At 39.4% G+C, this 26,550-nt stretch overlaps 2 protein-coding genes across 2 annotated transcripts in view; one reads left to right on the top strand and one right to left on the bottom strand.

The window, feature by feature from the left end:
- Window positions 1–21,140, bottom strand: acbd6 (acyl-CoA binding domain containing 6). The gene is made up of 8 exons (XM_077716821.1): window positions 20,573–21,140; window positions 20,104–20,168; window positions 19,883–19,979; window positions 17,229–17,305; window positions 14,135–14,240; window positions 12,714–12,803; window positions 2,429–2,459; window positions 1–586 (listed from the first exon to the last, which is right to left on the bottom strand). Exons 1-8 carry the CDS (start codon window positions 20,849–20,851, stop codon window positions 432–434), a joined length of 900 nt encoding a protein of 299 aa, XP_077572947.1. The 5' UTR covers window positions 20,852–21,140; the 3' UTR covers window positions 1–431.
- A 1,022-nt stretch (window positions 21,141–22,162) lies between these two features.
- The window catches only part of xpr1a (xenotropic and polytropic retrovirus receptor 1a), a 38,664-nt gene continuing 34,276 nt past the window's right edge, over window positions 22,163–26,550 (top strand). Inside the window, exons 1-2 of the mRNA XM_077716820.1 lie at window positions 22,163–22,565; window positions 26,408–26,459. Of these exons, the coding sequence (XP_077572946.1) occupies window positions 22,497–22,565; window positions 26,408–26,459 (121 nt within the window). The 5' untranslated portion in view covers window positions 22,163–22,496. The remainder of the gene's footprint in view (window positions 22,566–26,407; window positions 26,460–26,550) is intronic.

Raw genomic sequence — 26,550 nt, 5'->3', positions numbered from 1 at the left:
TAATTTTTAAGACTTTTAATGTCGATAAATGGCATACAATAAACGCATTCTTTGGAATGAAACACTAGTGTATCTCCCACCTGCATCAGGTGTCAGAGACGCCTATGGAAGTGATGTGAAAGAGAAAATTTGCCTTGTGAAATTATTGAAATACCTGACATTACTGTAAAGAAAGAAACTTATTTGAATCCAGCACCACATGGGCCGACCTAGTAGGGGAAGCAGGTTAAATGTCAGTGTTTCAAATAAAGGTGAACCAGAGGAAATCCAACTAACCTCAAGCGCTTAGGAGATAGAAAACAAACACAAAAGCCAACTCTCTTGGTTGCCGCAGTCTCTCTCTCTCTCTCTCTGGCAAAGTGAGGGATGCTGGGACATTAAAGGTGATGAGAAAGGGGCAAGAGGGTCTTGTCGTCCATGGCATGGCGTCCCTAGCCTTTAGGAGCCGTGTACTGGCGCAGGAGGGAAGAAATGGCGCGGGATTCTGTGACTTCCTCGGGGAGTGAGCCCTCCAGATCTTTGATGGACGGGTCGGCACCGGCGCTCAGTAGGAGTTCCACGATGTCGCCGAACTCACACGCCGATGCTACACAAAAGGAGAAAATGTTGCATTATTATGAGTCAAAAAATAATCATTTTGTAAAATTAAAAATCAACATGAATTTAAAGAAAGTGAATATTTACAGGTTTTCACTTTATTAGAAATGAAAGACAATTTAAAATAAGAATTGACAAGATATGAATAGATTAAAAATGCATCTTGCCAACTATGAACTTATTGGATTGTGGTGCTGGAATGTGTTTATTGAAGATTTTTTTTCTAGACTTTCTACCAAAATTTGTATCAATCATTGTGTGCCATTCGCCACATGTTCAAATCCATTTTTGACTGGGTCGCTAGATCGCTGCCTAGTTAATGTGGATTGACGACCATCGCTAATCACAGGTGTTTTTTTGTATATATTTGACTGAGAAATACATACATACATATACATATACTTGGATGAGTTAAGGTAGTTAGCAGCTCTCAAGCCACCTCTCTAGTTAACTCTAGAAGCCCCCCCACCCGCCTTTTATCTGGCTACGGGAGTGCTCCTCCCTGTCGGTGTCCATCACTTTCTGCTTTTAAACAGCGGACTACGTGCCCGTCGACGATCGCTGATGTCAGTAGCGTCTGTGATTGACAGCCGAGCCTCTTAACCTCAAAGAGCGTATACGAGATGTGATGATACATCGGAAAAGCGCCCGTGTCCGTGCGCGTGTGTGCAAGCCAGCCGAGATGATTGTATCTTATTTTTTCTGAAGCCAGCCCCGCACCTGATGGGTGTTTTATTTAGGTGAGCATGGCACGCGGTGGACGGCGCACCCGCCCGGCCGGGCCTTGCGCTGGGCAAAAAAATAGAAAAAAGAAAAACTAGCTAGTGCTCTGGGGAGCCGTAGAGGAGGAGAACAATTTATGGTGAGCAGTAAACCCTCAATTAATCACTTGCTAGCCGTCATGGCGCTGTGCAAAGAGAGGTGGAAATGAATTTTCATTCTCTGCTATTTGTCTCGGAGTTCATTGCTTATGTTTATTTGTTGTCTTTTGACGTGCCACCCTTCCTCGTCACTGGACGCGGGTGCCAGCGGGTAACCCTACATGGCCGGAGCGGAAAAGGTAGGAAGGACAGATGGTTCGGTGGCGTACACTGGCTCAGAAGGACAAGAGAACCGCCCCTCAGGGACGTGTGTGTTGGGGCACGAGAGGGTCAGGGGGAGTCTGAGGACCGCTACTGATTTCCTCAGGGAGACCCAGGCGATTACTACACGCACACACACACATTTGAACACATAGACAGAACAAAATCAGACTGGAATAGCCACACATGGGTCATGTCAGAGTTGGAGGACATTTGGGCCTTAAAAGTCTGGAAAAATGAACTTTTTAGTTTGGATTTTCTGCTATTCAACAATTACAGCTTAATAAATGACCAAAAGCTTGACTAGTACATCTTACAGAAAAGAAATGGGTGTTTAACAAAATAAAAGAAATAGTCTACAAACTTAGGGAAGAAATGCAATGACTCTATTAGGATCTGACCACCGTTTCTGGCCACCATAAAAAAATTCAACTCTCTACGTTGCATGGTTTGGACAAACGTATCGAGAGAATCTTAACATACACACCCACACAATCATTCAATCAATAAAAAAACACACTTTATAGGGATTATAGATAAGTGTTTTTTTAAATGTATTTAAATTTGAATGGTTTGACATAAAATGTCGCCCAATTCTGGAATAGATCACAAACGTTGACAGAAATATACCAAAGAACATGCACAAAAGTAAGAGGAGCTTCATTAAGATGGTGAAGGAGAACAAGAAGTGGACAAAGACACATTACAGTTGAAAGTGAACACACACCCGCACGCAGCCGCCTTCTTACCATAATGTAGCGCCGTCTGTCCTTCATTATCCTGTGAAAGGCAAAGACAATGTTCAACTTGTGACAAGTGAAGGATAAATCACTGCAGAGTTATGATAATAGAAAAGAATTTGGAGACACAACTGATGAGTGCAGATCCAAGTAAAGTAGATTTACCTGTTAGCATACCAATCATTGACTACTTGTTGGTTTCATGTGTATTGATTTAGCCGGATTTGTTTTTATTGGTCTTTAGGGGGATTATGAGCAGATGAGGTATTGATTTGGGAATCGCCTGATTTCAATCATTTCTTTGTCTTTGTCTGTATTGGTTATCTTGTAAAAAAGGGAAATGCCAAGACTTTAAAATTTGGGCAATTGTCATAAATGTGGCAATGATGTCAACACACTATACTTCACAAGAATCAGTGCATGTTTGTGCAGACTTTTTCCAAACACAGTTAGTGAAAATGAGTTTGTATTTTGGCTCAAAAAAGGGCTTCAAAGTCAGTTAAGATATGATATAAATATAAACATTTCTGGATTGCTAAAGAGGAATTTAAGTGAAATAGTTTTCCTACCTAGTGGGTATTCCTGACCTATGTCAAATCTCTTTATTTACTCTTTTTAAGACATTTGGTCTTAGGACACGTAAATTGAATCAGACATAATGAGTGGGTATTTTAATGACTCAAAGGATTCTAATGTTGAAAAATATTGTCTGGTTATGGCAGGTTTTGATTTGGAGCTAGTATATCAACTGCTGGTTATTTTAATCATATACATTGAAGTTGAAAGTCACTACTGTAGTATATGGCCCTGACATACATCAGTCCAGGGACAACAGCGAGACGTGTATAAAGCATCTGTGTTGGTCTGTGTGTGTGTGTGTGTGTGTGTGTGTGTGTGTGTGTGTGTGTGTGAGTGGTACAAATGGTAGATCAGGTTAAAAGGTCAATGATAGGCACATAATTCTTTTAAGAAATGTGGCTTGGGGACAGGGCTAGAGGTGTGTGTGTGTATAGGTATAATAAGAACCAATCTATGACAGGCATCATCAACAGAAGATTCCGTTCTTAATCACTGCTCCAGCCTGCCTTTGCGCCTCGTAATGATGATGAATGGCCAAAGTGCTGCCGGCGCCCTCAGAACAAAAGTCCAACGGGTTCACATGATTGGAGGCAGATTAAAAGGCTTGGTGACATTTCCTTCTCTACAGTGAACACACGTCCAAAAGATTAAAAGTAAGATGATGAAAGCCCGCATTAGTCTTTTCTAACTTTGATATTTAAAACGTAAGCCTTCTTCCTACCTTGCTTTATTTTTTTTTATTTTTCCGTGCCCCTCTCTGCTGTCGTTGCCACATCCACCTTTTTCTTCTTTCTAATTCACTCACCTCCTCTGTCATAATCCCTCTCCTTTAATTCCCCCTGTTTCCTTACTTTCCCTCTTCTTCCATCCTGGCCATCTTCAGTGCACGGTGGTGCTATTGTTATCATCTATTTTTCCCCCCTACGCTCGCTTTCTCTCGATGTCTCTGTCTTAGGGGCAGCACTTTGGGGACCTTCTTATTGGATTAGTGCTTTCTATTCCCTCTGGGGGGATCGCTAACACAGATGCAAATCTCTGCTAAACTAACACTTCACATACCATATTTTCCGGAATATAAATCGCACTTTTTTCATAGTTTGGCTTGCTGGGCCTACAATTAATATTCAAATGCGACTTGTGATTTTTTCCCTCTCTAACAATCTAAAGCCTTTTTTTGTTGTTACTTTTAAGGCTATAGTTATCTGTAAACTTATGTTATCTTTTTCATCAGTTGTTCTCCATTTTACTATTGAAACTTTAAGTTATGTTTGTTGTTGGTTTCTGATGAAATACAAACTTCCCTCCTCAAAAAGTGTCTCATAGTAGAGTGCAACTTGTGTATTTTTCCTCTTCATTGTGTATTTTTTTTGGCTGCCACGACTTATACTCAGGTGCGACTTATAGTGCGAAAAACGCAAATTTGAAAAATTGGTTTCCGATAAAATACAAAAATACCCTCCCCAAAAATGTGACTCAGACGCCAGTGCAACTTATATATGTAATTTTCCTCTTCATCGTGTATTTTTCGGCTACCGCGTCTTATACTCAGGTGCAAATTATAGTCCAAAAATTTTAAAAACTCTGACTTAATGTTAAATGCTAAAGTTGTGACTTTCCAGTCAGAGATTGTCTCGTTGTCACCATATTTTGACAAAAAGTCTTAAAAGAGGACTTGGAAACAAAAATGCTTGCACCTCCTCAATGTGACTTATAAAAGAACTTCCAGAAAGAAGCAGAAATATCCAAAAATCAAACCGCCAAAAAAGTAAGCAGACGTATAGTGCAGTGAACATAGATGGTGCAGCTGTGCGTGTGTATATAGATGGGAGGGGGTCAGTGCCCTGTCCTCTCAGCGTTCCCTAATGTCCCCGGATTCCGGGCCGAGGCTTGATGGAATCACGGGAAATTGGATTGTCTTCCATTTGCTTTGGAAGTAGCTTGGAAGAGACACCAGCCCCTTACTCCCACCAACTCCCCCACCCCTGCTCGAGTGCACCCCTGTCCCCATCCCATTACAAAGGCATGTTGCACCAAACCTCTGCTTTCGCATGTCATCCAAAGTTTCCCCTTGCGGTGCAGAAACGTCAGGAGAGTGTTCAATAAAGCAGTTGCTTGCACAAAAGCCGTAGCACCGGCGCCGAGTAGTGGATCAACCTAATGGGCCGGGCCAATATGCTTAGGTGGGGCATGAATAGGGATTGACCTATTAGTATAATGGCAGTATTACTGGATCGCACCAATCTATCATTTTTAGCAAACAAGCCAGGGAAAGTGAAAAACTGTCGCATTAGAACAGTCAAACTTTGATATTCGGTATTACAGGACATATTTCCACTGAAAAACTCTTGAAAAATAAGCCTTTAGCCTTGTGATTGTCTCACAAAATCATCAATAATAGGTCACATTGTATCAAAGGCTTGATTTTACATATATATGGTAAAGAATGCTACATTTTACATGTCATATAGTACTTGTTCACAGTAACAGGGCTCCAAGATACAAATAGATATATAAAGATTAGGCTAAAAAGTGGTCAATGGAAATTACTTCTATTGCGCCTTTATCTACACGTATTTACCCTGTTACCCATTTATACAATGCCAATTTAGTTGGGTTTTTTTGTATGCGGGTTATTAAAAATCTAGAGATGGATGCAAAATGTCCTCTAAATCTGGAATAACCTTACAGGACTGCAGCTGCAACAAAGTACTGTAGATAAATACACTTTAATACATTCAAGTATAAAATTCAAGTAAACAATAAATGTGCGTCAACATAAAAATGCGCAACATCCGTCATCTGCCTGATGAGAGTGGAGGAATGTCAGATGAATCCCTTGCACGGGAAGTCATAAAACCCTCAGGTGTACTTGAACTTATTCAATACACAAACAAACAGAGAGACTGTCACAAATATCATTCATGGGAAGTGACGGAACTAGTTTTATGCATAGATCCACTCCCACAAAGCTCTTGCAGCTCAGACAAGAATAGTTCAAATGTTGAGCTTAAACTGTTTACAGCATTAAGTGGCAGCTTCAAGGGCATAAAACATAACTGGGTTTGGGGATACAAATAGAGCGCAGATGTCCCTGGAGCCTACCATTCAGTCTAGCAGCGTTTCATTCTGATTGTGTGTCTGAACCTTGGATGAGATTTGTTCAGGTTGATGTTCAAACTTGTCCTGTCAAATCTAGAAAATCCAGCTGCGGATTTTGTACAAAAAGCATTTCTGTTTTTTTTTTCTCCCCCTGCTTTTCATTTTGATGTGTATATTGAAATATAACCTCATGAGCCACAGCTTTATGTACAAATGTTTTCCCCCAAATTGGCATTTATGCAAATAATAATGCTCCTTTTTAAGCATTTTTCCAAATGACTCTAGATTTTAAAGAGTTGTGTGATGCTGTTTTTTAAACAATCAATCACTGCGTATAATTTGAGACATTAGAGTGATTAGCTTTGACGCATGTAGTCAACATGATCAGAACCCTCCCAGACTGGACTTTGAGTGAAATATATACAGGTGTAGAATTGTGTTTTTTTTAAGGAAAACAGTTTGTATCTGTAATCAATACACAGGGACTTATACAATATCATAGTACATACACTATTGGTCATTAAAAAGTAGCATATGACAGCAAAAGTTGCCCTTGCAATTAAGCGATTAAATATTTGTCCTTAAATTTTTGTTCTCTATTATTTATTTTAATTTGCCCTGGCATTTCCTGTATCCCCACCACCCCAGACAGAAACATTAAACAAGTGGTTAAAAAATGGGAAAGCAATTATGATTTATGATCAATGCATGCAGCATCTTCTGACTTTTATAATGACAGCGGCTGGGAGGGAGTGCGTGCTTGTGTTGGGCGAATCGATCGACTGGAATCATTGGCATGCAGATTCCAACAGATCGCATTATGAAGAGCAGGTGCCATTAATCAAAAAGCGGCGAGATGGAGATGAAGATGCTGCTCACTTCACTGAGCCCCCCCATCTACAACCAGAACAGCTACTGTGGACCCCAAAACCTGAAGCCTTTTTAAAGATTTTATGATGAATGGCCACAAAGCGCAAGACATACCAAGAGAGTTTTTGTGAGTGGAATGGATTGCAAGGACCGGTGAGACACACAAGTAGCTACAAGTAATAAGCAATGACAGATCACTTGCACTTTTGTGTGATTAATGACAAAGCGGACTACATACACTACATCAGTATGTTTCTTAAACATCTTTTTTTTTTGGTCATGAAAACCCACTGGAATGACCTAATACACCTCTGCCTTTGACAATGTAACTACGGAGTTTAAATTGTATCATCGAAAATAAATAAAGGTGCAACATATGGTCAGTGATGAACTCGAGTACACTTTATGGCCAGTATATGTAGTATATACAAAGTATTTCTTCAGCAACCCTGTTTAGTGGTTTGGTCGAGTTAGTAAAGCCCTCTCGTGGTTGTCAAACTATTCTTCATTTATGTCTCGGTCTGTATCGAACGAACCCCAGGGAGGGGGATCAGGAGCAGTACAATGTCAAAAGAATTGAAGCAAAAAAAAATCCTTTGAATATAATTTCGACATTAAATGTGTATTCCTGCTATTTTTTTCATTTCATTTATTTTTATGTCTTTCTGATCTTGATCGAAGTACCCTTGAGCAAGGCACTAGAAATTCTCCATAAAGTTATCTTTATTCCTTTTCCAATTGAGATATTTCTGTGTGTGTGTGTGTGACCTAGAACTAAAAGTGACATAGCAGATGTGTGCGTGTGTTTGCTGGGAATGCCCCAGTGTTAAAAGGATCTTCTTGTGGGGAGGAGGGGGGTTCATACTTAATTGAATCTTTGTCTCTTGTGAGCGGCAAGTGGTAACCTTGCCACTCAGCGTGTGTGGACCGCCACCAGTGGCCAAATTTGCGTGAAGCCTAACTTGCTGCCCTTCACACTGCCTGGAGTGTCCTTCAGGTGCCACCCCCACACCTTTCTCCATGCTTACAGTTAAAATCATGAACCAGATAAGATGGAACAGATTGTATTTTTGTTTATTATGTTGAAAAAAATATATAAAAAAGTTTAATTTAGCTGGTTGGATCACAAAATAAGCTTTCCTTGTCCGTAAAAGCATGGTCTTCTACCCCCGTCCCCTTTTTGGCGTCCCCGTGCATGTTTGTTCCCATGGGATGCTTTAACCTCCATTATGGCCATCAGAGAGGAGGATAGAGTTGAAGCCCAGGATTAACGTGCCTGGAGGGGGGGCCACGTCTGTCCTCCTGCAGCTCGTCGATGATGTTTAAAAAGAAATATATGAAATAAATAAATGCATAAAAGAGTGTAATATAAAAATCAATTGCGAGGCGAGCGGGGGCTGTGGCGGAGACAGCGGGAATGGGGGTACTACTGGTGGGTGGGGGCTCATAAAGCTGAGTACTGCGGGAGACTGATGGAAGGCAAAACACTTACTACTTTGTTTATTCTCTCTCCTTGCACACCCCCTTCTCCTTCCCCTTCCCTCCACCACTGTTTCCAGCTCTTACCTCCCCCCCCCCCTCCCCCTTCTCTGTCTGAAGCGGTTGAGGACAGCTTTAATGCTCCTGACAATTTATGTGGATGGTTAAGAACGATGGAAATCAAATAGTAGGATGTAGGCGAGGCCCAGTGAGTGGCCAATAAGAAAGAAACAAGAGCTGATGAAGGGAAATACGACTGCTACCTGCTGCAAGGCCACTTTAGACGGCGGCATTACTGTCAAGTCACAAGCTGGCCTTTGAGTGGACACATTATACATTCATAAGTGTGTGAGTGTCTGACTGGCTCTTTTGACACTGCGACAGCTCTCACATCATTAAGTCAAGTGGCATTGCAACTACTCCATATAAAGCGCACCAACGTATGAATGCGTTCATACACTGGGAATGTGTGATGTAAGCAATTCGATTTTCAAATTCATCAAATGACAATGTAAACTACCATTTTTGTTGCTGCACTTCCTTCATTGTCAAATTTCTCTCAAATGCTAAGTTAATAGAGACATAAAACAATGTCTTTAATTGTAAATGATCTTGCTCGTTTCTAGGGAAATTAAAGTGTAAAAATAACTATAAAGTGTAGCATACATTAGTGGTGAAAAGATGACTTTAAAGGTCCTGTCAACTCTATCTGTCACAGTTTGACGTCACGGTCATAAATCTTGAGAGTAAAGCCCCTCTGTTGGATCCATAAACTACTAAAACAGCCCAATCCAGCACTGGTAGCATCATGTCGACTTTGTTGTTTTGTGTTCCTCAGCCAATTGCGGGTCATCCCTGCAGTCAGATATTTATGACTATTGATCTAGCTGGTCCCGGCTGAAGACTTTTGTTCTGTCGGCTCCCGGCTCTGACCTCAATTAAGTTATGAATTTCTATCTGATAGACTGGGAGCACTCGGGTCCTGCTGCGGCCGTGCTACCACGCTGGATTAATTTGAATTAGCGGTGCTGGAAGTCGCCCTCCCTGCCTCATGGATCATGTTGTTTTAATACGAAGTGGTGGCGGAGGGACCGAGGGAGACAGTGGAGAGCGAGCATGTGACAACTGCTCGGCCTCCTCTTCCGCTCACTTCCTCTCGGTGTGGCGTGAACAATGCGGCCTTCCTGGCATTGTGTTTGCTTGGTGTTAACCTGCACTTTGTCGGGTTAATCCCAACTTTCCCTTCACTCATTCGCACTAATCACGTTCCGATTACCACATTGTGTAAATACACTTTGGGCTGTTGTCTACCTTTGTGGCTGTCTGCAGTGCTTCCAAAACATTTGACTAAAGTTCTCATGAATAACTGCATATTTCCATGGCAACTCTCTAGTGGAGGTTTTACAGGATGGGCTGCATTTACTTACAAAGAAAAACTGTAATTTGCATACTGTTCCAGTGCAATGTGTACATTTAAAATCCCTTGCCTAATCAAGAAATGTATTGCATACCCGTCAACCTCAAACAATTGTTCCCCTTATTGAGCAATTAACGAACGAATGAAACGCGGCTCATACCGGGTGTCTCAAAAAAATGTACTCACTTTTAGAATGACCAGAAAACCTTTAGTGGGTACATTTTATTCTAAAAGTGAGTACATTTTTTTGAGACACCCTGTATTTACTCACACAAGGCGCACTTAAAATTCCAAAATTTGCCCCAAAGTGATGTAGTGCCCAATCGCCTTTAGTATGCACTAAATTCAAGATTTTGTCACTGTATGACAACTTCTCTCTATTACCAGTCGACGATGACCTTTTTGTCTGCTACCATTGACCGAAACGATCCTGGTTAGAGCCGAAATGGGTGAAACGCTATCGGTTATTAAAAAAATGTACAAAAAATTCCCATACAAAAGTTGTTAAACGGCGTGCACAATTTGAAATGATCAAAAAAGAAGGTATAAATTGACAGGTATGCTATTGTCAATATTCTAAGTGGTTGAGAATTACATGAAGTGAGAGTCAACAACCCAATCTGTGTGCCTGGCCCACTTTCACGCAACAGTGCAAGGATGAGGTTTGACATACAGTTGGCAGGTGGCAGAGTCGTGATCTGTGTATTCAAATGCACACACGTACCGACCGATCTATTGTAGTGCCCCACCCCCAAGCTTTATCCAGGATTAAGTATCAAACGAGCCTTTAATGCAGGTTACCAGGGTTTGGGAACAATTCACTAAAACAATCAGTTGATTAATTTCAAACGATTTCCCTCTTCAGCCAGGCAAATAATACTTTTTCTTTAACCCTAAAGCTACCCCTCCCACATTTTTAATCAACAAATTAAGCATAAATCATGTTTGATCTTTATTTACTGGTTGTTCAGCATTTGGTGGAGGTCAAGAGAGATTATTCGTGGCTTCATACAAACATTCCACTATTTCTCTTTGGAACATTTTTTTTTTACCTGTCACAAACTTTGGCTACAAATGACAGAGTCCCTCACATTACCTCTTTTTTGATTAAAAATAAAACAACAAAATGGGGTTAAAATAAGTTCTAATAAGAAGGGCATCGTTCCACAAGCTTTAAATAATGAGATAGTTTGGCATTGTGAAGGAGTAGTATGATTTAGACAACTATATTTTTCCCTTAAATCTGCTTTCAATAACACTGGTTGTCTAATTTCTGGAATATTTCTCTAATGAGATGTAATTGTGAGGTTGATCAGCACCCATACCAGCTAATTTTCAGCCCTGCGCCACTGTTTCCTTAAAAAAAAAAAGCCAGATCCAATCGAGTTGAAAAAATATACTGACTATTTTGCTCAGTTTATTGAGGTTTCCAAAGAAGTTATCATGTTTTTATAAAAGGCACGAGCAGTTGTGTTCATGTATTATTAGTATGAATATCCAGTAGTCATTAGATACTGTGAAGAAAACAAGTCATACAAGCAAAATAAATGAGTTTTCTTTCAAATTTTTGCCCACTGTACTTGAAGAACTTAGAAAATGGATTTAAAAATAAAACTAAATCATGTTTTTTTCCCCTTCAGAGTATAGTAGAATTCTTCATACTTTAGGATTTAAATGAGAAACACTATTTTGTTGACTGATGTTCAAATAATTAACCTGTAAAATGGTCAAATCACTATGTATGCTACTTTACTTTACCCTTTTATCATTTGATATTGCGCTATATCATTATAGTTATCCCTGAGTTAAGTCCTTTATGAAGCATTCCCAGCAAATCCCCCATAACTACTCCCCGGGCTACTGGAAACAAAAAGGCCACGTATGACCACACAAAGTCATTTGTGAAATGTCCTGATTATGTGGCTTGTGCGACGTAAAACAATTTGCCTGATTACTTCCAATTGATTCGGCCTTACGGTTAAAGCTTGGGCGTGCAACCTGGTGGCTGTGTCGTGCTGTCTGGGCAGACAGAGGACTAATTTCTCCGATGTGCAGCTGAGCCAGCTTACGGTCCGAGCTAAAGCCTCCTGGATATTGCTAAACCTTAGGGAGGCGAAAGGCTACTACACTAGTGACTTGCCACCTTTTTTTTGATGAAGCTCTGGAGGATTTGTCTGTGCCTCAAAGTGAATTAAAGTTGACCTTCGGGGAGAAGAGGAGGGGAATGGGGATCTGAATATAACAATAAAACGGATATTTTGCTTGTGAGTATGTGTAGAAGTAGATGGAATAACATTTGCAAGGTTGCTGTTGCTCTTTCCTTAGTTTCAGTGTTGCAAATGTAAATACAGAAACGTTGGTACTATATGGTCAATGTAAAACTAGCAACTTTGATTCCTGTATTACCATTAATGGCAGGTAATGGGTTACAAAGTGACATGATTTTGGGCAAGAATTGCAAAAATTAGAAGACTTGCTTTGGTGAAACTAGTTAGTAATATACTAGCAGAACTTTACAACAATTACCGTTTATTTAATGGTTTTGAAATTTGACCCCTGCAAACTAAGCTTACTTTTTAAAAGGTAAGATATAAATGACAATGTTGTTTGAATAAATGTAGTATTCAAAACTGATGCAACTATGAAAATGGATCAAATAAGATTTAGCTCTCGAATGACAATTTCAATTAAAAAAAATATTACAAGACAAATTTTAAGTGTATCTAGTTGTGTCGAACTTGCCCACATTTTGTATATTGAAATCGCTGAGGCATGCTTCTTATATTGACCCATACATCTTTTTTTAAGATTGTGATTCAGTCTCTTAAACACCTTTAAATGTACACCTACCTGGTTGTTGATATCAGCTTTGTGCTGTAGAAGAAACGAAACCAGCTCCTTGTGGCCTCTGTCGCAAGCCCAGTGCAACAGAGCTCGACCCTGAAATGCAATGACACAGTGTTAAAATTGGGCCCTAGCACCACCATAAAAGAATCGACTAATTCTAATTGACGGTCTTTCTTATTGTTCCCATTGTTCGGGAAGCACACATGCATATACCGTATACTAAGATTTTGACCCATGGATGAAGTCAGTTTAAAAAAATATCCAGTTACATTCCTCAAAAGTGGCAAATGAGGCCTTCAAAACCAGAAACAGAGTTGATTGATTGGGTTGTGAGCGTGTAAAAGCCCCCTACTCTATTGAAACACTCACACAAGGTGCATGCTCACACACACACACACCCCTCTCCTTTGGTCCGAGATCAAGTTCATCTTTCAGTGGGGGCAATTAGGTAAAACAAACTCTCCAAGTCCAATTTGGCTGCTTAAATCATATTGATCACCACAACTGCATGTTAGAATGAATACTTATGGAAGAGAGCAGAATACCAAACAGGCTGGCCCCTCCCTCACTCTCCATTCCTCTCTTTTCCCGCTGTCCTCAGGTGTGTGGCTACTGAATGATGCTTGCATCATCACTAAAGACCAGAGTTAAGTAGTAGCCCATTGTAAGTATTAAGTGGAGAGCTTTAGAAGGGGGCTGCAGCGGACTATCATGAATCAATCAGGTCATTGTGTTAAAAACAAAAAAAAGTGAATTTACAAGCCAAGAATTCTGTACTCGGCCTGAAATTAGAATCCAGCACTATGGCTACTTGCAAACATGGAGGACTCATACGTATATGCTGAAATATCCAGGTGTAGAAGTTGATTATTGCCATTGATAGGCACTAGAGCTCCAATCCATTTTGACTGGGAGACTTGGCAGCAAAGGATTACTCCAAGTCAATGGATAAGACAGTTCCTGGAAAAGTCTTGAAAATGATTTTTCCAGGACGTGTTTGAAAAGTTAAGTATTAAATTCAAATGAGCATGACATTAACTTTGGGTCTTGCATACCCCCGCATAATAAGAATGTGAAAAATGAAATTTGTATTACCACTATGGCGACCTCTTTGTCAAATGGCTATTTGCAATTATCACAAAATAACCTTTGAGGCAAAAAAAAAAGTAATTAAAGATGTATTTTAAAGATCGTTAATCTGATTTAAAGTTGGGTTGGGCATGAAAATATTTCTCTTCCAATACTTTCATAGAAAATGGGTGATATTGCAAGATTTCAGACATTTGCCTTAACCTACATATCAAGGCTTTTGGCTTATTTAAAACTTCACTACCGCCCTCTGCTGTCACATAGGTTGTACTAGCTCCCTAGCTTTGAATTCAAACTCATCCTGAAAGCTGCAGTAATGAAAAAGGAGATGATACCTCTTCATCTTTGGCGTTTATATCCAAATTCTGGGAGCTGATGGCCTTGCTGATGTGCTCGATGTTGTTTTCTCGACAGTAGTCAAAGATATTTTTATCCTCTTCTCTGGAAAAATAGAGAAAAAAAGAAGTCATGTGTTAAATGAGTCTCCATGAACTGGCTGGCAACCATAAAATCATTGATAGAGACACAGTAGATAAACAAAGATCTTTTTGAAATGGGGAAACTGGACACTCTTAAAAGTCAGTTGAAAGCAATCCAAAAAACCAACTCCTATGGACAGCAATATTTTTCAGTGTACACAAGCTTTAAAACAGAATTGAAATAACATTTAAGACAATATGGGAATGGTCGAACAATACATTCATAAACTACTGAATTTTAAACCTATGCTTTGTAAAGTATTGAAGGTGAAATGTTACAGCAAAACAAGTAAGCGCCAGGATTAGTTCTTTTCTCATTTTTCATGTAGGCTTTGTTCCGCCGCTTTAAGGATCACATCAAATGCACACAGACAGATAACACAACCTCTGTCTGCCTTGTGCTCGGGCAACAACCACATGCACCGTCCCTTGGGAACGCTGACGTACAACGCGTACACAAACACACGTAGAGGCGCTGTCCCACCTCTGATTATATCTCTGCATCTCTAATCACCTCCTGGCATTGGGGACAACCACGAGCGCTGGTGTGGTGGTGGTGGTAGTGATGTGCATGAGGGTGGGGGGAATCTCATTTAGAGCTTTACGCCTTCCACTCCCTCCTACTCATGCTGCCCATTCAAATTAATTGAATTTAGTGCTCTATTGTGTGACAAACAGCCCATACACGCACTGCTGTACGGCTGCTGTATCCCCAAGGCCACAACCTCGCCAGCAAACTCGCCCCCACACCTAACTCGCCAAAACACCCCAACAACACCCTTTCTGTGTGCTATGTTCGTAAACCCGCGAATCAAACAGTCATCGCAGTCTTCTACGATAAAAACAGAACAGTGTTTGGCTTATGGGTGATGGTAAGTGACCATATTTACAAGGCTCATTGCGTTAAAAGAACCCCTGTTTTGCTTAATTAAGATAACAAGATGCCTCAAGACAGTAAATTAGTGTAATACAATAAAATAGACAGAAATAAAAATATTACTACGTAATTGACAGCAACTTTGAACCTTAAATTGTCCCTCTGAACAAAAAGGCTACACAATTGCAAACATATTACATTTTTTAAATGTAAAACATAATTTTATCTTATTCTCAGAGTTGTTTTTTTTTACAATTACTTCCAGTTCTTTCATTTGCACAATAACCTTGCTATGCCTTTAGAAAACAAATAGTATTAGGTATTATTTACGATCTTTAACCACTAACCAAGTGCACCACTAATCAATATGCATCCAGAGTGAGGCAGCTAATCGTCCAGAAAATTTTATTTGCACCGATCAGAAAATAAATGAGGCGTAAACCCCAAACAAAATATGAATGAAAACCTCTGTACAAATCCACTGCTTCTCTATCCTGATACTTTGTAGTTACTAATTGCCTAAAAAAAAGTTATAACCTTAACCTAGTGATGTGTAGACATTTCTTTAGTTGTTTTATCTAGCAACATGTTCTCTCACGTCAGTCCCCTTCCTCCACTTTTTGCTCATCAGCCTGTGATGAATCATGAATAAGTCATTACAATTTTATCACCATAACGTTATGTATGAGCTCACCCATTTACATATTGCTGATTACTGCCGCAATGTATATTCATGCTTTTCCCGCTCGGACACGCCCACTTCTTCTTGCTGCCCAATGGCCACTGTGACCCCGTATGTCCCTTAAGTATGGCCGTCATCCGTCTCCCCCCGCGGATAATCAATAGGCCAGATCATCAGTCTTTTGTTGATTCTCTTTTAGTTTGTATTGTGCCAAAGCTAAAAAAAAAATTATATGAAAAATGAGTGCTATGTGCCTTTAATATGTGAAATGCCAGTCTGTGAAGGTATACACAAAGACTGAACAAACACATGATTAATGTGCCTCCTGTAAGAAGTGTGACATCAACAGTAAAGCAATGCATGATGGGAAGGTCACTCGCTACCTTGTCATCAAAAACGTTGCAGTGTGTGTGTGTGTGTCTCCTTCATTAATCTGACAAAACTGGCCACATTGCAGGAATGAGCAGGCCCACAAATAGACAATAAAGAAGCAATAAGAAGCAAACTAATTTAGCGTCTGCTTCCGTCAGAGGGTCTAACATACAAAGCCTCCGGTGTTGATGGGCATGTTTTGTCGAGGGGATTACAAACCCTGGCGCTTAAAGCCTCCTCAATCACGCACTGATCAGCTCAGTAACGTGGTTATATTGCAAATCAATGGCACTTTTATCAATACGCACAAACGAGAGAGAGGCGAAGAGCAATCGATGCAATTAACTCTGACAGGTGCGTGCATGTTTAATATGGAAGTGTGTGTGTGTGTGTGTGTGTGTGTTGTGTTTCCGCGTAAAGATGAAATTGAAATGCAGCAGAGCGGTCAATGTGACACTTCCGTCAAGTTCTGCATGGGTTCAAACGCAATGGGGGAGATCGGATAGTAGCAGCTCTTGTACGATCCAGGATGGGCGCATCTCCGAAGGGGGTCAGAGTTCTGAATATGCCCACCACATCTTCCATCACGCCCCCATTCCTTCAATCAGATTGTAATTAAAAAGGGGAAAACCTGGCTGCTGTCTCGAAAGACCGTGCATACTAATTTGAAAAGACGGGAAATATGCAGGATTCTCACATCTCATTTCAACTGCTGAGAGATGCTCTTTTTTTTTCATTTGGAAGGAAGATGAGGTCTTTAAGCTCGAGTAAGTCTGCCAGGTAGCGGAAAATATTCCATTAACATAAATCAGTAGTGTATGTTCCGCTCTGTTGAATGTAATCAAACAGAATGAGGACCAGTGGTTAACAAAGACAGCTCAGGCGATGTGAGCACTGTAGGATCAGCCAACTCCGCAATCCTCCTGACTTTTAACATTCTTTCATCAAAGAATAGAGTTTCAGAAAGGCGTATAATACATTAGAAAGGTTTTTTTTGTGTGCATTTGTAATTCTGCTACCTGATCGTCTCCTCTTGGTACAAAGAGCTGACCGCTGCCCCTCCGAAGCCCGTTCTCCTGTCGGCTCCTCTGCTCTCCTGTGAATGAGCAACCATGAAAAGAGTGAAGTCAATTGTGGTACTACAAGGAAATGGAAAAAAACATACTTGTCCTACACGTTCTGGCTCGGACACATGAATCCGGGCCATAGCTTTTGGTGTTTATATGTGTATGTTAATCTGATATTACGTAATTTAACTCTTTAGCGGTCAAGTATTTATTTTTGGTCATTTATAAAAACACAAAACCTGGCACCCACATTTTTCGACATCAAATTTTCAGGCATGTAGGCCAAAACACGAACATTTGATTTAGGTTTAGCTTAAATCAGGGGTAGGGAACCTATGGCTCAGGAGCCACATGTGGCTCTTTTGATGGGTGCATCTGGGTCTCTGCTAACCTGTGAACTAAAATATGGAAATCGATGGTGTCAGAGCTGAGATACTGCGTTTTTTTTTAAATTTGCATTAGACTCTTCAGGAATGCATACTATCATTGATTAGCAATAAGAATGTTGTCAATGTTGTTTTCCACTTTAAAAGTGGTGAAATGACTAAAAACAAAGAAACCCATTTACATGTATTTTGACTTTTAAATTCGGATTATGGCTCTCAAGGAATAACATTAGAAAATATGAATTGTTTATGGCTCTTTTCATTACAAAAGGTTCCCAACCCCTGGCTTAAATGATCCAAAATATGATGCGTAGACATGTCTGATTGTGTTCATTATTAATCATTATTTTTATATGAAAAATTCAAAGTAGAAATTCATTTAAAAAAATGTTCTATTTATGAATCAGTATTTTCTAGGAATAATTGCAACAAAAAATTAAACACACATCATAAAGCTAGCATGTGGATAAAAGAAATACCAAGACAATCTGCACTAATGCATTTTCAAATAATGCAGGCATCCTAACAACGGCATATGCATCTGAAGGGCACAAAGCATTTAACCCAACAGTTCAGCCTTGGGGAGGTCGGCGCTAAACTGAGTTATCTTCTTAACGGAATTCCTCATTAAATTTTTCCCTCCCCTTCCAATCGCAACCTATTCTACAGTGACCAAACTTGGCTTCCAAAGAAGCCTACACAAATCCAATTTTATAAAAATGGGTAAAAAAAAGTGGGGGAGAAACATGACAAGTGAAACAACAGTGCATGCACTTTTGGGACAAAGTAATCCACTTGTGAAACAGAATATTCGCTGATGCGCCATCCCTGCTTCCCTATCGTATAATCTAATATAAAAACAGTATCTCCTCAACAATTGAAAAAGGAACAAAGGTCGTCTTCTAGCTATTATTCTCTGCCCAGTTTCTTTACCGATACACGACTTATTTAACGGTGCTTCCAAAATAATGACTAGGCCGCGGTAATACAATAAATTTCTTTTCAAGTTTTGCAAGAAGTGCTCTCTACTGCATCTCTATTGTTGTGTGGCGCTATGAAAAGGCCAGCCATTTTATTCTGCTCCAAGAAAAAAAGGAATGTGTCAAGATTGGTCATGTGCATCAGGGTCACGTCGTTAAAGTGACAGAAATAAGAAAGTGGAGCAAACAATGTGTGTGTGTGTGTGTGTGTGTGTGTGTCAGGGGGTAAAAAAAGACAGGGTAAAGCACTGTAAACATTAGAAATACGAGTCTTACAAAGACTTGGTGGTTTGACATGATCTCGGTTATCATATTTCAGAGAATTATAATAAAATTCCTTGAAAGGGCTTTTAAGGCAGAGACAAAAAGCATCCTTTTTTTGTACTCCCCTTGTTAATAATCTTTCAGGATATAATGAATACAATTTTACAATTCCTATATCTATCCTATTTATTTATTAACACATACATACTGAATGTTAACATTTTAAAAAACTTTTAGACTGTAAAGTCAACACACTAATTGGCTAAATTCAGATGAGTTTAATTGTTTTCTCATTGAACAACTGCTGATAAATTTCCACAGAGTTTGCAAAGACTGTATTGCTTTAAAATATGCTGTCGAATCCTGGAGTGATGAATACTACATGTAAAATGTACTCATCGATGCAAACAATCTTTCAAAATAATGCAGCGAGGCTGACCTCTAACGGTAAGGACAGTGCATTGAAATAGCAAATAACATCAAATAAATTTGTAATCCTACTGCATGTAGCTTCTCTTGGTTTATACAGCTTTTCCAGTTTGGTTGTTGAAAGCTATTGTATCAGGCATTTTCCTGGTCTTAAAAGATTATTTAATCTATTGTTATAGTTGTTAAAAATGCCTTGAGATGCGCATGTCGGATTCTTTGCGCGTCCTTTCGTCAAAGTAAGGTTGTTGTTTCATTAGTATTATAATAATAATTATTATTACTATCAAAATTATTATTATCATTATTATTATTAACAATCTTTTTATCATTGTCATTATTATTATTATCCTCATCATCATTATTGTTGTTATTGTTATTATTATTGCACTCTGCTGACCTCACTTGGTCTACTTATTAATTCATTATTTATTCATCTGTTTGTTGTTATTTTTGTACTACCTAGTGGAATCTTTAAATCTCACTATACTAATATAATAAAGTAAAATCATTCAATTCAATTCATTTGATTAGTAATGACTATTCTTACCCTATGGCTTCCTTCAGGGTCTAACATGTTGACACAAGAAATGTACTCTTGCATTGCCTGCTCCGCTTCCATGTCCCCAAGCTGCTTCCATGCTTGCCTGAAAAAAAAAAAAGAAAACCAAATAAAAAAAATAATTTCCATTCATCAGATGAAAAGGAAGATGAAAAAGAAACAAAAGCATGGGTGTAGTTGAGAAAACACAGGGATGGAGACATACATACCATTTCCTCTGTCCTTCAAAATCGAAGAACCCTGGCTTTTGTGTATTGCATTTTCCCACTTTGGCCTAAAACAACAGTAAACATTGAATCATGTGATCAATTCATATTATTAGAATCATTCATTGTTGGTTTCTAGGGTTTCACATTGGGGGTCCGGGGTTCAAATCCATATCGGTCCACCTTCCGCTTTCCTCTCACACTCCAAAGACATCCATGGTAGGCAGATTGAACACTCTAGATTGCCCCTACATAAAAGTGTGAGTGGTTAATTGTCTCCTTGTGCCCTGCGATTGGCTGGCCACCAATTGGGGGTGTCCCCCGCCTCTGACCCAGTCAGCTGGGATGGTCTCCAGCACCCCCCGCGAACCTAGTGATGATAAAGCAGTTCAGAAAATGAAAAAAAAAAGTTGGTTTCCATGAGGTACTAGGGATAATATTGGCGTCACAAACCAGAGTTCATAGTAGTCACCTGTTTGTACCGGGCATACAGGTAGAGTAGCTGGTCCCTGCTGGTACTTTGGACCAAACCTCCGACCCGATCGGCGGCAGATTGGAATTCCTGCTCCAGTTCATCACCTTCCAGGCGTTCTCCCGCCTCCATGGCACCGTAGTCAAATTTACACATAGCCAGATCCGAGTCTGAGTCCGATCCCGCTCCACCGAGGGGCTCTCCGGTGTCTGGCCGGGCCGGATCGGTACCTGAACCGGTCGCGGTGTCCGGAGAGGACGACGGCGACCTGGAAGCCATTGTTTTTCTTGTTGCTAGCTGACCTTCACAGATGACCGATGGCGCCGAATCGTAGTAGAAAAACAAGATTTTACGACAATGTAGCGATCCGATGAATGTTTGTTGGATGTGCCACTTTCTGTCGCGTTTAAACCCCGTTAGAGTTGGTAATGTTGACAGTCGGACACATTTCCGTGTTGGGTCCCATTAAATATTAGCACTGACTAGAACAGAAACCAGCTAAATAGTTCCGTTTAACTTTGGCTTTGTTGTTGTTGCCTGTGTGTTTTCCTGTATATGAGTTGGAAATAAATACTATATAAATATACTTGTTTCCTTTTGGCTTTCAAAAATAGGTCATCAAAATACGGTTGACTAAGGATGACCGTGGTGAAAAACTGCAGAAGCGTAAAATGTCCACAAGGTGCTGCTATTGTTGCAATCTTTCACTCGGCTCACTCAGCATTATTTAATGTGGGCCATTCATAAACAATTTTGCTCTATATTCAGAATATATTCTAAGAGAGTAGAAATGCAATAGTCATATGAGTTGATTATTATTTTCTGGAAAAAAAATCCATAATTTAAAGACAGACAAAACCCTGAACATTGAACATACAAGAGAAGTGTTTTTAAGACCAACTTTACTGATTTAATGTGAGTTTGACACATTAAATTATGTTTTTATTTCTATTTCCTAATAGCGTTTTGCAATGTCCATATGCCTAATAAAGGTGATCTGCACCCTCCACAGGACAATCCAAAAATAGACGCAATCCAAAGTCCGCCAAACATTCAGTCGCAAACTGATGTATTTTTAAAACTCCTATATTTTCAAAATGAGTAAATACATTCTCTAAACAGCAAGTACCATGTCAATCACTTCATAAAAGTTAGATAAAAGACGCCATATGTGTTTTAATCACGTATTGCAAGACCAAATTCTGAGTCCAACCACAAATCACAATATCACATTGCTTAACTTGCAAGACATATTCACAATTCAATCACAACATTAAAACAACACATTGCTTAACCGCGCCCACCAGCCAAGACTGACAAACTTGTAGTTATAACGGCTCAAAAGCCCGAAAAAACGGAAGTCAGATGTTATGCGATGAAATACTAAGAATCAGTATTAAAACTAAACACAACAGCCTTGAAATAAAAATCCAAGCCGCAAACTAATACCCGAAACACGAATGTCCTCAAAGGACATACATTTGTGCTAGTAAAATAAAGTGCAAGAGACGGAAATGGCAGCGAGAGTTCCAAAACAAACCAGCTGACAGCTTGCGCTCTATGACGTAAACACGTCATTGATGGCGGACCGCACGCTGGTCCTGCAAGCGCGCACACACACACGCACTTCCACACACGCACACGCACTCGCCAAGGGACGGAGCAAAGTCACCCAGACGCACTCTCCAACTAAACGCAACCCCCGCCTAGGCGAGCGAGACGAGTACCAGAGTCCGGGTAGTGGGTTTAGTAGCATGTGGGACGGGACGGTGAGGAGAAGTGGAGTGAAGCGGGCCGCCTTGGGCTTACTGCTCGCCGCATGTTGATCCAGCAAGTTGCCGGACATAAAAGTGGCGTCGCAGCGGAGTAGAAGAGTCGGCCTGGGATTTGCGATCACTTGGTGGAATCTTTTTTTTCTGCAAATATGAAATTTGCCGAGCACCTTTCGTCCCACATCACCCCAGAGTGGAGAAAACAGTACCTTCAATATGAGGTAATATTGGTTGGATTATTGTTACTATATGTTGACATACTAGAAGACTTGGAAGCAACATGAACACAATATTTATGTTTTTTTGTGATTTAAAGCTGTTGTAAACAGATTTTGTTTTTGTTCAAATGTTATTACAGTGCTGTAAAGACGGAAATTCATAATAGGAGACTAATTGACCTATCATTAAGCTTTATTGCTGTTGGTTGAGAACGTTATTCATTCATTAACACTTAAAATTAACTGTCGAATTAACCACTAACAATGAATGGTCTTTAGTTTAATGATTTATAAGCCTGCTCTGTAGAATATAAATAATTAATCAATTTTTGGGGCTTTTTGTCTTATTGCAACAAAAAAAGATGGGCACAAACATGTTTTTTTAAAAATGAAATGTATTGACAATTAATGCTTTGTTTAATAAAGATTCTGAAATACAACTTTTTATTTCCCTGAACACACCATCTTGGAGAATATTGGTTTTTATCCAAAATCCACACACCCTAACCCTTTGTTATACTCCAAGCAATATGAACACATTTTTCTTCAGTGACTGTGTCCATTTGCTCACACTGACTTTTCTATTTGTGCACATGTTCTTTGTATGCTGTTGTATTTTTATTGAGAAATACTTTATTGTTCACATCTCCGCATTAAGAGCTGTGGCGCAAATGTGTAGTGACAGCTCCATTCCATTTAACTCTATGAATTATAGACAAAGACCATGCTCACTCACCTCTGCTTCAATGGACAACAGGAGATGGCTTTTTGCACTTGTTTTATTTTGAAAACACCACCCTATCTATCACTCAATAGCATAAGTGTTAACAGCAAATAGCAGTATTCGAGTCTTTATGGAAAAAATCATGTTGTGGTGACATAATTTCTTCGACAGGTGTGCAAATGTAAAATATTAAATGTGTTAAAAATTGGTATATATGAAAAAATATAACATCTATAATGTTAGGGTAATTCATTCATTCATTTTTGCCATTCTTATATTGTGTCACTGTAATAAATCTCGCTCCAAGGGACAAATGTATGGTCAAACTGCCATTTTACACCTCCGCTCTCCATCTTGGCACACGCTTGAGATGGATGCCATTGAATAGATTGACACGCTTTTTTTTGTGTGATTATCCAACAATTTAATCACGGAGAGTACCTTTCATATAATTGTCATGACAACAGATTTTTAAATGCATTACATCTATAATAATGTATCCATCGCCAATATGTAATAATTAACTATGGCAGTTTATTGCTGCATAGCAAGCTACACGTTTTTCCTTTAAAATCGAGTATTTGTGTAATTCCTATTACAAAGGTGTGGCCACTCATTTTAATCCACCTATCTAATAGTTTCAATTTTGGAAAATAGAGACTTGTACTGTTCATTGTCCCAGAACACAAATTCTTGTTGTTTCACTGATTTTAGTGACTCATTCCACCAGTACAAGTCATTTTAACCATAACTCTAGTCCTTGCATTAGTATATTCTTCGTGCCTGTTCAGCACTTTGTATAAAAGCATGCTTCTGCATTGGCAAGGACAGATTTAAAGGCAGTTGTAAGTCTTCATTTATGAGCCGGTTAGATTAATTAACCCGTGACCTAGTTTTCAATCTCCTCACTATCATGTCGATTCAGACTGACCGTGGGTTCCCAATGCAGATAAGGTTGTAACAGAGGGATTGTTCCAATAAATCTTAGTGTGTGTGAGACACCACATCTGAACTCAGAGCCACTGACAAGCCGATAGAATGATGGCCTAATTAGGTGTGAGCTTGATCCCGTGGAATTAGCTAGAAACCTTTATATTCTAAAGACTTGTTTGGTATGGAAGATGTGTAAATGAAGGCCTCCCAAGAGGCTTTTGCCCAAGAACATAGACTTTAGTTGCAGCTAGAATAGTTTCCAGAATTTAAGATGGCTTAAAATGGATTGGACGGCCATTGGTGTCAATGGCCGCTTTGTCCACAACCAATTTGAATTTGAGGTACACTTGTACCTGTTGTTGAGTACACTGCTTATGAAATTTTATGAATGCCCTATTCAAGTCTGATTCATCAGCATGTTTGAACAATGTGAACATGATGTAGACAACAGGCATTGGCAAGGCAACTGCTGAGATCCTCCCTCTTCCCATCCTCACCTAGGCGTTCCTCCCCCACTGGGGGGACATCTGGTCCCAGACCTGCATTCCCCCCACCCACCAACCCAACCCAACCCCACCCCAACCCATGCTCCATCCTCTCTGACTTGTTCTCAGGATGCACTCAGGTTTTGCATCACTTGCATGATTCTTTTGGAGTCCTAACCACAATCATCTGAGTAGATTTATTTAACCAATCCCCCCCCCCCCCCTTAAAAATGTGTTACCTACTCACAAATCACAAAATATGAATAGCATTGAGCGCTTGCCTTACGCAGTGTCCAGTAAGTATGCATTACATTAATGCATGGTCATATAGATCTATGTCCCCCATTAGGCTTGGATTAGTTATTGTCTACAGGTTTCAACACTGATTACTGGCAATTCCCCAAAGGACTAACCCACCCACCCCCTGCTTCCTATCACTTCCATCTCCATGGCAATGCCTCATTCTTAATGAACACCTCTTTCGTCCTGACTGGATTTGAATATCTACTTTTCCCTGATTAGTATTGGTCATGGATTCGGTGACATTGGGGAATTGTTCATGTGGTTTTCAGCCAAAGGTTCTGAGCAACAACTTAAAAAGACACTAATGCCATCGTCCTATAGTCCTTGTGATAAATAAACAAATAAAATACTTGTAAATGTTTTTGCCAGAATATTATGGTTCAAAAAAACACTGAAAAGCATGTAATCATGTAAAAATAGCTTAGGACTTCAGTAACTTTAAATTTGTAGGTTAGATTTTTGTATTTTTTATTTATTTTTTGGTAGATTGCATATTTGTCGATATGGTGGTAAGATATTGATGCCAATGCCTTTTTGTTATTAAGAAATATGATCCTCTGCTGTCTTCTGATTGCTTCTGTTATGTTGAAACAAGCCAGAATCAATTATATCCACTTTCATTCATCCATTATCTTTGACGATCAGTCCTTCCTGCAAGGAACTACTACTTCATTCATCTGTGCAAGCAAATTGCTTGCATGATTGTTTTGTGTCAGTGCATATCAAATATACTGAAAGACTCTTCATCTTAAACAGAGACATCACACCAGACAAATTATTTCAAAAGTCTAAGTAGCTGAGCACTTATTGTTTAATTCCTAATCCAAGAATGTAGTATAATCTAATATACTAATCATCGCAATTACAATATATGACTGCTTTAAAACCTTAACTATTATTACTTACCTTCTTGAAATTAGTCATTTCAATCAGAAAAAGTTGACATTTAAACGTATCTACATTTACATTGCATTGCATTAATCAAAACTATAGTGTGTGAGTAGGTATGTAAACTATTTTACTTTGACACTTATGTCAATGCAGAAATATTTTGTCTGCTAAATGCATTTAGAGGACTACTAAGAAAATTTGAATATCCTTAAAAAAAGGTTGTGGCTGTAATGAGATTAAAATAATAATCAGCGAAGTTACAGTATGTATATGTTGTAAAATTAGTTGGTTTCATCTTATAATTGCCAAAGTAAAATCAACTTTTACATAGTATTATTATTTTTTGGAGAACATATGTATGTATACACTATACATAGTCAATGTGCTATGGACAGTTTTTTATCTACTGTATTTTTTGTGTGTTTTAAGCATTAATTAACCTTAATGTTTCCGTACTATTAAAACTGTGTTTTAATGTATTTATTTATTTATTTATTTGTCTTCATTAGGCTTTTAAGGACATGCTGTATGCAGCCCAGGACCAAGCCCCATCTACAGAAGGTAAGAGGATTCCATGTGGTAAACAAACCACCCTCATACATACTTATCTAGCAAGGACCGGCTGTTGGAGGACAGTTTGGGGTCCCCCCCA

The sequence above is a fragment of the Stigmatopora nigra genome, chromosome 5 (assembly GCF_051989575.1).
Source record: "Stigmatopora nigra isolate UIUO_SnigA chromosome 5, RoL_Snig_1.1, whole genome shotgun sequence".
In the NCBI taxonomy this organism is placed as follows: Eukaryota; Metazoa; Chordata; class Actinopteri; order Syngnathiformes; family Syngnathidae; genus Stigmatopora; species Stigmatopora nigra.
This window is presented reverse-complemented; position numbering and strand designations above follow the sequence as displayed.

Excerpts from the sequence above, each read along its gene's own strand:
- acbd6 (XM_077716821.1), bottom strand. The coding sequence starts at position 20,851 with ATGGCTTCCAGGTCGCCGTCGTCCTCTCCGGACACCGCGACCGGTTCA. Across the intron at positions 2,460-12,713 it reads AAGCTGATATCAACAACCAG|GATAATGAAGGACAGACGGC; the intron begins GTAGGTGTACAT and ends TGCCTTTCACAG. Across the intron at positions 587-2,428 it reads ACAGACGGCGCTACATTATG|CATCGGCGTGTGAGTTCGGC; the intron begins GTAAGAAGGCGG and ends CCTTTTGTGTAG.